The sequence below is a fragment of the Salmo salar genome, unplaced genomic scaffold (assembly GCF_905237065.1).
Source record: "Salmo salar unplaced genomic scaffold, Ssal_v3.1, whole genome shotgun sequence".
NCBI lineage: Eukaryota > Metazoa > Chordata > Actinopteri > Salmoniformes > Salmonidae > Salmo > Salmo salar.
Window position 1 is genome coordinate 79,094 of NW_025548188.1, and position 11,771 is coordinate 90,864.

General features: G+C 46.0%; 1 protein-coding gene across 10 annotated transcripts in view; it reads left to right on the forward strand.

Moving 5' to 3' along the window:
• The window catches only part of eps8a (EGFR pathway substrate 8a, signaling adaptor), an 83,742-nt gene extending 72,243 nt beyond the window's left edge, over positions 1–11,499 (forward strand). For 8 of the 10 annotated variants that reach the window (XM_045712027.1, XM_045712028.1, XM_045712029.1 and 5 more), the window contains 2 exons: positions 1,761–1,893; positions 10,095–11,499. In XM_045712027.1, the coding sequence (XP_045567983.1) occupies positions 1,761–1,893; positions 10,095–10,205 (244 nt within the window). In that variant the 3' untranslated portion in view covers positions 10,206–11,499. Of the gene's footprint in view, positions 1–1,760; positions 1,894–4,119; positions 4,154–10,094 lie in introns of those variants that run through there. The other 2 variants (XM_045712030.1, XM_045712033.1) reach the window with 2 other exon arrangements.
• Positions 11,500–11,771: the final 272 nt, after the last annotated feature.

Consider the following 11,771-nt stretch of genomic DNA (forward strand, 5'->3'; position numbering starts at 1 on the left):
CTAACAAAAAACAAGATCCCACAAAAAACCCCAGTGGGAAAAGGCTGCCTAAATATGATCCCCAATCAGAGACAACGAAAGACAGCTGCCTCTGATTGGGAACCATATCAGGCCAACATAGAAATACAAAACATAGATTTGCCCACCCAAGTCACACCCTGACCTAACAAAATAGAGAATAAAAAAGGCTCTCTAAGGTCAGGGCGTGACACTTGCATAGTTTGGACCTGTGCTTTGGGTCATTGTCCTGTTGTAGGAGGAAATTGGCTCCAATTAAGGACCGTCCACAGGGTATGGCGTGGCGTTGCAAAATGGAGTGATAGCCTTCCTTCTTCAAGAACCGTTTCACCCTGTACACATCTCCCACTTTACCACCACCAAAGCACCCCCAGACCATCACATCGCCTCCACCATGCTTCACAGATGGTGTCAAGCACTCCTCCAGCATCTTTTCGTTTTTTCTGCATCTCACGAATGTTCTTCTTTGTGATCCGAACACCTCAAACTTAGATTCGTCTGTCCATAACACTTTTTTCCGATTTTCTTCTGTCCAGTGTCTGTGTTCTTTTGCCCATCTTAATATTTTATTTTTATTGGCCAGTCTGAGATATGGCTTTTTCTTTGCATCTCTGCCTAGAAGGCCAGCATCCCGGAGTCGCCTCTTCACTGTTGACGTTGAGACTGGTGTTTTGCGGGTACTATTTAATGAAGATGCCAGTTGAGGACTTGTGAGGTGTCTGTTTCTCAAACTAGACACTCTAATGTACTTGTCCTCTTGCTCAGTTGTGCACCGGGGCCTCCCACTCCTCTTTCTATTCTGGTTAGGGCCAGTTTGCGCTGTTCTGTGAAGGGAGTAGTACACAGCGTTGTACGAGATCTTCAGTTTCTTTGCAATTTCTCTCATGGAATAACCTTCATTTCTCAGACCAAGAATAGACTGACAAGTTTCAGAAGAAAGTTATTTATTTCTGGCCATTTTGAGCCTGTAATCGAACCCACAAATGCTGACGCTCCAGATACTCAACTAGTCTAAAGAAGGTCAGTTTTATTGCTTCTTTAATCAGGACAACAGTTTTCAGCTGTGCTAACATAATTGCAAAACGTGGATTAGTGTGCTAACATAATCCAAACGTGGATTAGCTAACACAACGTGCCATTGGAGCACAGGAGTGATGGTTGCTGATAATGGGCCTCTGTGCGCCTATGTAGATTTTCCATTAAAAATCAGCCGTTTCCAGCTACAATAGTCATTTACAACATTAACAATGTCTACACTGTATTTCTGATCAATTTGATGTTATTTTAATGGACAAAAATTTCGCTTTTCTTTCAAAAACAAGGACATTTCTAAGTGACCCCAAACTTTTGAACGGTAGTGTACATGTATATAATATAATCTCTCTCTCTCTATATATATATATATATCTATATCTATATATCATCTGTATATCTATATGAGAATACATCCTATAGTATAGTACTGATATCTCCTCTCCTGACGAGGTCAAGGCCTGGCTACAGCTCGTTGTAAGTCACACTGGACATATTAGAAGTAGTTCTAATAGATCTATATCTATATATCATCTGTATATCTATATGAGAATACATCCTATAGTATAGTACTGAAGTAGTTCTAATAGATCTATGCTTTTCTATACTTATTTAAATGAATGAGCTCAATTCTGGTGTTGGCCGATGTCTATTTCTACGGTGGTGATGACGACGACGCCGTACTGCTGTGCTACTACCCGTCTCTACAGTACCATTACCAGTCTGGGAGTATTAACCGGAGCGCAGCTGTTCTCTCTGAATAAAGAGGAGCTGAAGACCGTGTGTCCGGACGACGGGGCCAGGGTCTTCAGTCAGGTGACAGTCCAGAAGGCCGCTCTGGAGGTGGGTTGTGCTTCTCCTCTTACTAAACCTGATTAACACTGAGCCTGGCTAACCCTGCAAGCTAGCTGATTAACGCTGAGCCCGGCTAACCCTGCAAGCTAGCTGATTAACACTGAGCCTGATTAACACTAAGCCCAGCTAACCCTGCAAGCTAGCTGATTAACGCTGAGCCTGGCTAACCCTGCAAGCTAGCTGATTAACGCTGAGCCCGGCTAACCCTGCAAGCTAGCTGATTAACGCTAAGCCCGGCTAACCCTGCAAGCTAGCTGATTAACGCTGAGCCCGGCTAACCCTGCAAGCTAGCTGATTAACACTGAGCCTGGCTAACCCTGCAAGCTAGCTGATTAACGCTGAGCCTGGCTAACCCTGCAAGCTAGCTGATTAACGCTGAGCCTGGCTAACCCTGCAAGCTAGCTGATTAACGCTGAGCCCGGCTAACCCTGCAAGCTAGCTGATTAACGCTGAGCCCGGCTAACCCTGCAAGCTAGCTGATTAACGCTGAGCCCGGCTAACCCTGCAAGCTAGCTGATTAACACTGAGCCCGGCTAACCCTGCAAGCTAGCTGATTAACGCTGAGCCCGGCTAACCCTGCAAGCTAGCTGATTAACGCTGAGCCCGGCTAACCCTGCAAGCTAGCTGATTAACGCTGAGCCCGGCTAACCCTGCAAGCTAGCTGATTAACGCTGAGCCTGGCTAACCCTGCAAGCTAGCTGATTAACGCTGTTAGACCAGGGATAAGGATACAGTAGCTAGCTGATTAACACTGTTAGACCAGGGATAAGGGTACAGTAGTTAGCTGATTAACGCTGAGCCTGGCTAACCCTGCAAGCTAGCTGATTAACGCTGTTAGACCAGGGATAAGGATACAGTAGCTAGCTGCCTCAAGGCAGAGTGCAGGGTTAAACCTGAACGGAAGGCAGCCAATCGCTAAAGTGTTCAGCTATCCAAAGTCCAGACTGTGTTGAAAAGTCCACTTGGGCTAAATGTTTGTACCCAGTGTTGCATTGTGGCTAGTGTAGTTCAGAGGATTCTACTGGCTGGGTGTCTGCTTTCCTCAATCTCTTCTTCTGAGTGTGTTTGATGTAATCACAGAACCTGCAAACACCTGTATGTACCTGTAAACACCTGTATGTACCTGCAAACACCTGTATGTACCTGTAAACACCTGTATTTACCTGTAAACACCTGTATGTACCTGCAAACACCTGTATGTACCTGTAAACACCTGTATGTACCTGTAAACACCTGTATGTACCTGTAAACACCTGTATGTACCTGTAAACACCTGTATGTACCTGTAAACACCGGTATGTACCTGCAAACACCTGTATGTACCTGTAAACACCTGTATGTACCTGTAAACACCTGTATGTACCTGTAAACACCTGTATGTACCTGCAAACACCTGTATGTACCTGTAAACACCTGTATGTACCTGCAAACACCTGTATGTACCTGTAAACACCTGTATGTACCTGTAAACACCTGTATGTACCTGTAAACACCTGTATGTACCTGCAAACACCTGTATGTACCTGCAAACACCTGTATGTACCTGTAAACACCTGTATGTACCTGCAAACACAAGCAAGCTACATACAGGTGTTTACAGGTACATACAGATGTTTACAGGTACATACAGGTCTTTGCAGGTACATACAGGTCTTTGCAGGTACATACAGGTATTTTCAGGTACATACAGGTGTTTACAGCTACATACAGGTGTTTGCAGGTACATACAGGTGTTTGCAGGTACATACAGCTGTTTACAGCTACATACAGGTGTTTACAGGTACATACAGGTGTTTACAGGTACATACAGGTCTTTGCAGGTACATACAGGTATTTTCAGGTACATACAGGTGTTTACAGCTACATACAGGTGTTTGCAGGTACATACAGGTCTTTGCAGGTACATACAGGTCTTTTCAGGTACATACAGGTGTTTACAGCTACATACAGGTGTTTGCAGGTACATACAGGTGTTTGCAGGTACATACAGGTCTTTTCAGGTACATACAGGTGTTTACAGCTACATACAGGTGTTTGCAGGTACATACAGGTCTTTGCAGGTACATACAGGTATTTTCAGGTACATACAGGTGTTTACAGCTACATACAGGTGTTTGCAGGTACATACAGGTGTTTGCAGGGGTACTTGCAGTCTACATGCTCTTTAAAGCTCTGGCAAGGTGTGGTTTCTGTCTGGTCTCTGTGCTCCTGCAGGTCTTCTTCTGACCACTGCAGTCTTCAGACTCTAAACTCTCACTCAGGTATTGTTCCACTATATGGGTTGTTCTAGGCTCTACTCTGTTGGCCAGCGTTCATTGTAGTCACGGCTCTCTTCTGTTCAGGACTTCTGCACACCTGTCTCACCAGGCTAACACACCTCACCGGTCTGTGGACTTCTCCACACCTGTCTCATCAGGCTAACACACCTGTCTCACTAGGCTAACACACCTGTCTCACCAGGCTAACACACCTGTCTCACCAGGCTAACACACCTGTCTCACCAGGCTAACACACCTGTCTCACTAGGCTAACACACCTGTCTCACCAGGCTAACACACCTGTCTCACTAGGCTAACACACCTGTCTCACTAGGCTAACACACCTGTCTCACCAGCCTAACACACCTGTCTCACCAGCCTAACACACCTGTCTCACCAGGCTAACACACCTGTCTCACCAGGCTAACACACCTCACCGGTCTGTGGACTTCTCCACACCTGTCTCACTAGGCTAACACACCTGTCTCACTAGGCTAACACACCTGTCTCACCAGGCTAACACACCTGTCTCACCAGCCTAACACACCTGTCTCACCAGGCTAACACACCTGCCTCACTAGGCTAAAACACCTGTCTCACCAGGCTAACACACCTGTCTCACCAGGCTAACACACCTGTCTCACCAGCCTAACACACCTGTCTCACCAGCCTAACACACCTGTCTCACCAGCCTAACACACCTGTCTCACCAGGCTAACACACCTCACCGGTCTGTGGACTTCTGCACACCTGTCTCACTAGGCTAAAACACCTGTCTCACTAGGCTAACACACCTGTCTCACCAGGCTAACACACCTGTCTCACCAGGCTAACACACCTGTCTCACCAGGTTAACACACCTGTCTCACCAGGTTAACACACCTGTCTCACCAGGCTAACACACCTGTCTCACCAGGCTAACACACCTCACCGGTCTGTGGACTTCTGCACACCTGTCTCACTAGGCTAACACACCTGTCTCACTAGGCTAACACACCTGTCTCACCAGGCTAACACACCTGTCTCACCAGGCTAACACACCTGTCTCACCAGGCTAACACACCTGTCTCACTAGGCTAACACACCTGTCTCACCAGGCTAACACACCTGTCTCACTAGGCTAACACACCTGTCTCACTAGGCTAACACACCTGTCTCACTAGGCTAACACACCTGTCTCACCAGGCTAACACACCTGTCTCACCAGGCTAACACACCTGTCTCACTAGGCTAAAACACCTGTCTCACCAGGCTAACACACCTCACCGGTCTGTGGACTTCTGCACACCTGTCTCACTAGGCTAACACACCTGTCTCACCAGGCTAACACACCTCACTGGTCTGTGTTCTAAATCCAATCCACCACTTAGACAATCCAGTGTGCAGGTCAAGATAACAACTGCTCACATTGAAAAACAGTCTTTAAGTTTGGATCAACATTTTCTCATACTTAAATAAGTATGACAACAGGCCGTTTTTTCTAAATGTTGTGAAGCTGGCCAACAGATGGATGCTAAAAAACCTAGATGTCTATCTTTTAGAATTCCCCTTCCTAGATAACCACCATGGCTTTAAGACCCCCACCGCCTGGTCTCCTTCCTAGATAACCACCATGGCTTTAAGACCCCCACCGCCTGGTCTCCTTCCTAGATAACCACCATGGCTTTAAGACCCCCACCGCCTGGTCTCCTCCCTAGATAACCGCCATGGCTTTAAGACCCCCACCGCCTGGTCTCCTTCCTAGATAACCGCCATGGCTTTAAGACCCCCACCGCCTGGTCTCCTTCCTAGATAACCGCCATGGCTTTAAGACCCCCCACCGCCTGGTCTCCTTCCTAGATAACCGCCATGGCTTTAAGACCCCCACCGCCTGGTCTCCTTCCTAGATAACCGCCATGGCTTTAAGACCCCCACCGCCTGGTCTCCTTCCTAGATAACCGCCATGGCTTTAAGACCCCCACCGCCTGGTCTCCTTCCTAGATAACCGCCATGGCTTTAAGACCCCCACCGCCTGGTCTCCTTCCTAGATAACCGCCATGGCTTTAAGACCCCCACCGCCTGGTCTCCTCCCTAGATAACCGCCATGGCTTTAAGACCCCCACCGCCTGGTCTCCTCCCTAGATAACCGCCATGGCTTTAAGACCCCCACCGCCTGGTCTCCTCCCTAGATAACCGCCATGGCTTTAAGACCCCCACCGCCTGGTCTCCTTCCTAGATAACCGCCATGGCTTTAAGACCCCCACCGCCTGGTCTCCTTCCTAGATAACCGCCATGGCTTTAGGACCCCCACCGCCTGGTCTCCTCCCTAGATAACCACCATGGCTTTAAGACCCCCACCGCCTGGTCTCCTCCCTAGATAACCGCCATGGCTTTAGGACCCCCACCGCCTGGTCTCCTCCTGTCTGTAAACGTTGCCATCCCTCACCTCTCACCATGTATCTCAGCCTGCACTGCCATGGAGAATCATATCATATCACAACGAGACTGAACCGCTCCCCTCTAACAGTTAACATCATTCTCCATGACCATACAACTACTAGACTGAACCGTTCCCAAGGCCAAGGGGGGAACTTTAACCCTGAACCGGAATATCAACTTACAGAACTACAGTATATTTCAGGTCTGTTACTACTAATGGAACTACAGGTCAGTTTATAACAGGTTGAGTGTAATGTTTAATACTACTAATGGAACTACAGGTCAGTTTAGAACAGGTTGAGTGTAATGTTTAATACTACTAATGGAACTACAGGTCAGTTTATAACAGGTTGAGTGTAATACTACTAATGGAACTACAGGTCAGTTTAGAACAGGTTGAGTGTAATACTACTAATGGAACTACAGGTCAGTTTATAACAGGTTGAGTGTAATACTACTAATGGAACTACAGGTCAGTTTAGAACAGGTTGAGTGTAATACTACTAAGGGAACTACAGGTCAGTTTAGAACAGGTTGAGTGTAATACTACTAATGGAACTACAGGTCAGTTTATAACAGGTTGAGTGTAATGTATAATACTACTAATGGAACTACAGGTCAGTTTATAACAGGTTGAGTGTAATACTACTAAGGGAACTACAGGTCAGTTTATAACAGGTTGAGTGTAATACTACTAATGGAACTACAGGTCAGTTTATAACAGGTTGAGTGTAATGTTTAATACTACTAAGGGAACTACAGGTCAGTTTTTATAACAGGTTGAGTGTAATATTACTAATGGAACTACAGGTCAGTTTAGAACAGGTTGAGTGTAATACTACTAATGGAACTACAGGTCAGTTTATAACAGGTTGAGTGTAATGTATAATACTACTAATGGAACTACAGGTCAGTTTGGAACAGGTTGAGTGTAAGATAATACTACTAATGGAACTACAGGTCAGTTTAGAACAGGTTGAGTGTTGTAATACTACTAATGGAACTACAGGTCAGTTTATAACAGGTTGAGTGTAATGTATAATACTACTAAGGGAACTACAGGTCAGTTTATAACAGGTTGAGTGTAATACTACTAAGGGAACTAAAAGGTCAGTTTAGAACAGGTTGAGTGTAATACTACTAATGGAACTACAGGTCAGTTTATAACAGGTTGAGTGTAATGTATAATACTACTAATGGAACTACAGGTCAGTTTAGAACAGGTTGAGTGTAATACTACTAAGGGAACTACAGGTCAGTTTATAACAGGTTGAGTGTAATACTACTAAGGGAACTACAGGTCAGTTTAGAACAGATTGAGTGTAATATTACTAATGGAACTACAGGTCAGTTTATAACAGGTTGAGTGTAATGTTTAATACTACTAATGGAACTACAGGTCAGTTTAGAACAGGTTGAGTGTAATGTATAATACTACTAAGGGAACTACAGGTCAGTTTAGAACAGGTTGAGTGTAATGTATAATACTACTAAGGGAACTACAGGTCAGTTTAGAACAGGTTGAGTGTAATACTACTAATGGAACTACAATACTACTAAGGGAACTACAGGTCAGTTTGGAACAGGTTGAGTGTAATACTACTAATGGAACTACAATACTACTAATGGAACTACAGGTCAGTTTGGAACAGGTTGAGTGTAATACTACTAAGGGAACTACAGGTCAGTTTAGAACAGGTTGAGTGTAATGTATAATACTACTAAGGGAACTACAGGTCAGTTTATAACAGGTTGAGTGTAATACTACTAATGGAACTACAGGTCAGTTTTTATAACAGGTTGAGTGTAATGTATAATACTACTAAGGGAACTACAGGTCAGTTTATAACAGGTTGAGTGTAATACTACTAATGTAACTACAGGTCAGTTTAGAATGGGTTGAGTGTAATGTGTAATACTACTAAGGGAACTACAGGTCAGTTTAGAACAGGTTGAGTGTAATGTATAATACTACTAATGGGACTACAGGTCAGTTTATAACAGGTTGAGTGTAATACTACTAATGGAACTACAGGTCAGTTTAGAACAGGTTGAGTGTAATACTACTAATGGAACTACAGGTCAGTTTAGAACAGGTTGAGTGTAATACTACTAAGGGAACTACAGGTCAGTTTAGAACAGGTTGAGTGTAATTATATACTAATGGAACTACAGGTCAGTTTAGAACAGGTTGAGTGTAATGTATAATACTACTAAGGGAACTACAGGTCAGTTTAGAACAGGTTGAGTGTAATACTACTAATGGGACTACAGGTCAGTTTATAACAGGTTGAGTGTAATACTACTAAGGGAACTACAGGTCAGTTTAGAACAGGTTGAGTGTAATACTACTAATGGAACTACAGGTCAGTTTATAACAGGTTGAGTGTAATACTACTAAGGGAACTACAGGTCAGTTTAGAACAGGTTGAGTGTAATACTACTAATGGAACTACAGGTCAGTTTATAACAGGTTGAGTGTAATGTTTAATACTACTAATGGAACTACAGGTCAGTTTATAACAGGTTGAGTGAATCTGCCTAAAGGAAATGTAGGTATTTGTAGATCATCTCTGTAAACAAAAAGTTTTATTCCATCACTGGTCCCGAGAACGATGTCGTCCGGCTGGTTCTCAGTGTAAAGGTCTGTAGGTCATCTGGACGACAGTTCGCTCAGACCAGAGCTAGCAAAGGGCCCTACTGTCTGACCGGTCGCAGGATTCTCCCACCAGTCTACATTATGTTACTAACAGTTTCTCTGTAGCTGCTGAGTGGATTCATAGAGTTATAAACACTAGGATGGTTTCTACAGGGGCCTGACTAGTGTTTTCAGCTCTGTGATTCAGCCCTACTGCGAGTAGTATTGTTTAGTTCCGTAGTGTTCCTCTTGTGGAAGACATCTCTTACTGGCTCTAACCTCATTTCTCTGATTTCTCTTTCTATCTCTCCCTTTCTCTATCTCCCTCTTCCCTCCCTCCTTCCCCCTCCCTCCCTCCCCCCTTCCCTTCCTCCCTCCCTTTATCTCCCCCCTCCGTCCCCCTCTCCATCTCTCCCTCCCTCCCTCCATCCCCCTCTCTATCTCTCCCTCCCCCCTCCCTCCCTCCCTCCCTCCCTCCGTCCCCCCTTTCTCTCTCTCTCCCCTCTATCTCTCCTCCCCCTCCCTCCCTCCTTCCCCCTCCTCCCTCCCCTTCCTCCCTCCCTCTCCCCCTCCGTCCCCCTCTTCTCTCCCTCCCTCCTCCCCTCCTCCCTCCCCCTCCCTCCCCCTCCCTCCCTCCCTCCCTCCCTCCGTCCCCCTCTCTCTCTCTCCCTCCCTCTCCATCTCTCCTCCCTCCCCTTCCTCCTCCCTCCTCTCTCCCTCCCTCTCCCTCTCTCCATCTCTCCCTCCCTCCCCCCTCCCTCCCCCCTCCTCCCTCCGTCCCCCTCTCTCTCTCTCCCTCCCTCTCCCTCTCTCCCTCTCTCCCTCCCTCCCTCCTCCCCTCCCTCCTCTCCCTCCCTCTCTATCTCTCCCTCCAGAGGAGTTCAGGGTCAGAGCTGCAGGAGATCATGCGGAGGCGTCAGGAGAAGCTGTTGGTCGCGGCAGGTGACTCAGGAGTGGAGTCATTGGACGAGTGCAGCAGCCACTGACCCCCCCAGGCCTCGCCCACCTCCCTCGTGACCACGCCCCTTTACGTTGTCACGGTTTCTGTTTCCAGGACGCCACGGAGCGCGCCCAGTTCGCTGAGATCCTGAGACGACGACAGGAGGTTCTGGAGCAGTCCCCTTAGAAGGGAAGCAACACTAGACAGAGACTGGAACATCTGGAGCAGTCCCCTTAGAAGGGAAGCAACACTAGACAGAGACTGGAACATCTGGAGCAGTCCCCTTTAGAAGGGAAGCAACACTAGACAGAGACTGGAACATCTGGAGCAGTCCCCTTAGAAGGGAAGCAACACTAGACAGAGACTGGAACATCTGGAGCAGTCCCCTTAGAAGGGAAGCAACACTAGGCAGACAGAGACTGGAACATCTGGAGCAGTCCCCTTTAGAAGGGAAGCAACACTAGACAGACAGAGACTGGAACATCTGGAGCAGTCCCCTTTAGAAGGGAAGCAACACTAGACAGACAGAGACTGGACTATCTGGAGCAGTCCCCTTTAGAAGGGAAGCAACACTAGACAGAGACTGGAACATCTGGAGCAGTCCCCTAGGAAGAAACTAGACAGACAGAGACTGGACTACTGGAGCAGTCCCCTTTAGAAGGGAAGCAACACTAACAACAGAGACTGGACTATCTGGAGCAGTCCCCTTTAGAAGGGAAGCAACACTAGGCAGACAGAGACTGGAGCAGTCGACGTGGACTACCGGGGATGCCTGATGGGAATACCTGTGGATTTATACACTTACACTTCAACGAACTATTATTGTCTTTGATTTAAAAAATGTGTCCGTTATTTCATGCACAGGATGGTGGGGAAGTAGCAGGAGAAAACTCTGGTCCCAGAGTTATTCTAGATACAGGTGTCATTGTTGTCTTTTTGGGGGGGAGGGGAGGGGTTGTAGGATAACACAGAATGGACCGGGTGTGGTCTTGACGTACAGACGAAATCGAACCGACCAAAAGTTCGATCTCTAGACTATTTCCAGATATGAAACGATAAGATGTTTATAATAACCAAAACGTTTGAATATTATTAATCATTATTTTGTGTAAATCTTCAGGTTTACTGGGTAAAGAGAGGAATATGATATTTGTGTATATCCTGTTTCATGTTATGGTAATGCCAACAAACAAAAAAAATTGTAAACTTCATATAAATGACATTTGGTCAAATTAATTTCAGATACAGGAAGTAGAGTGTAAAGATGTGTTTTTTTTTCTTTCTTTCGTAAAAAAAGGTGCATCAGATAATATTGGCTGTGATAAACATGCTTCCCTTCATCATGTATGTTGTCGTGGCGACTGGAGAAAGTGGGTCACATTTCGCAAGAGAAAACATTTTCAACCAGCTCACCCGGGCAAAGAAAGGGCGACCTGCGTGAAAAATGAGATGAGAAACAGTGACGTATACTCTGAATGATCTAAAATCCCGTATTGGTCTTTCACAGTCAGGCCAAACCAAGCTGTACTGGTCTTTCACAGTCAGGCCAAACCAAGCTGTACTGGTCTTTCACAGTCAGGCCAAACCAAGCTGTATTGGTCTTTCACAGTCA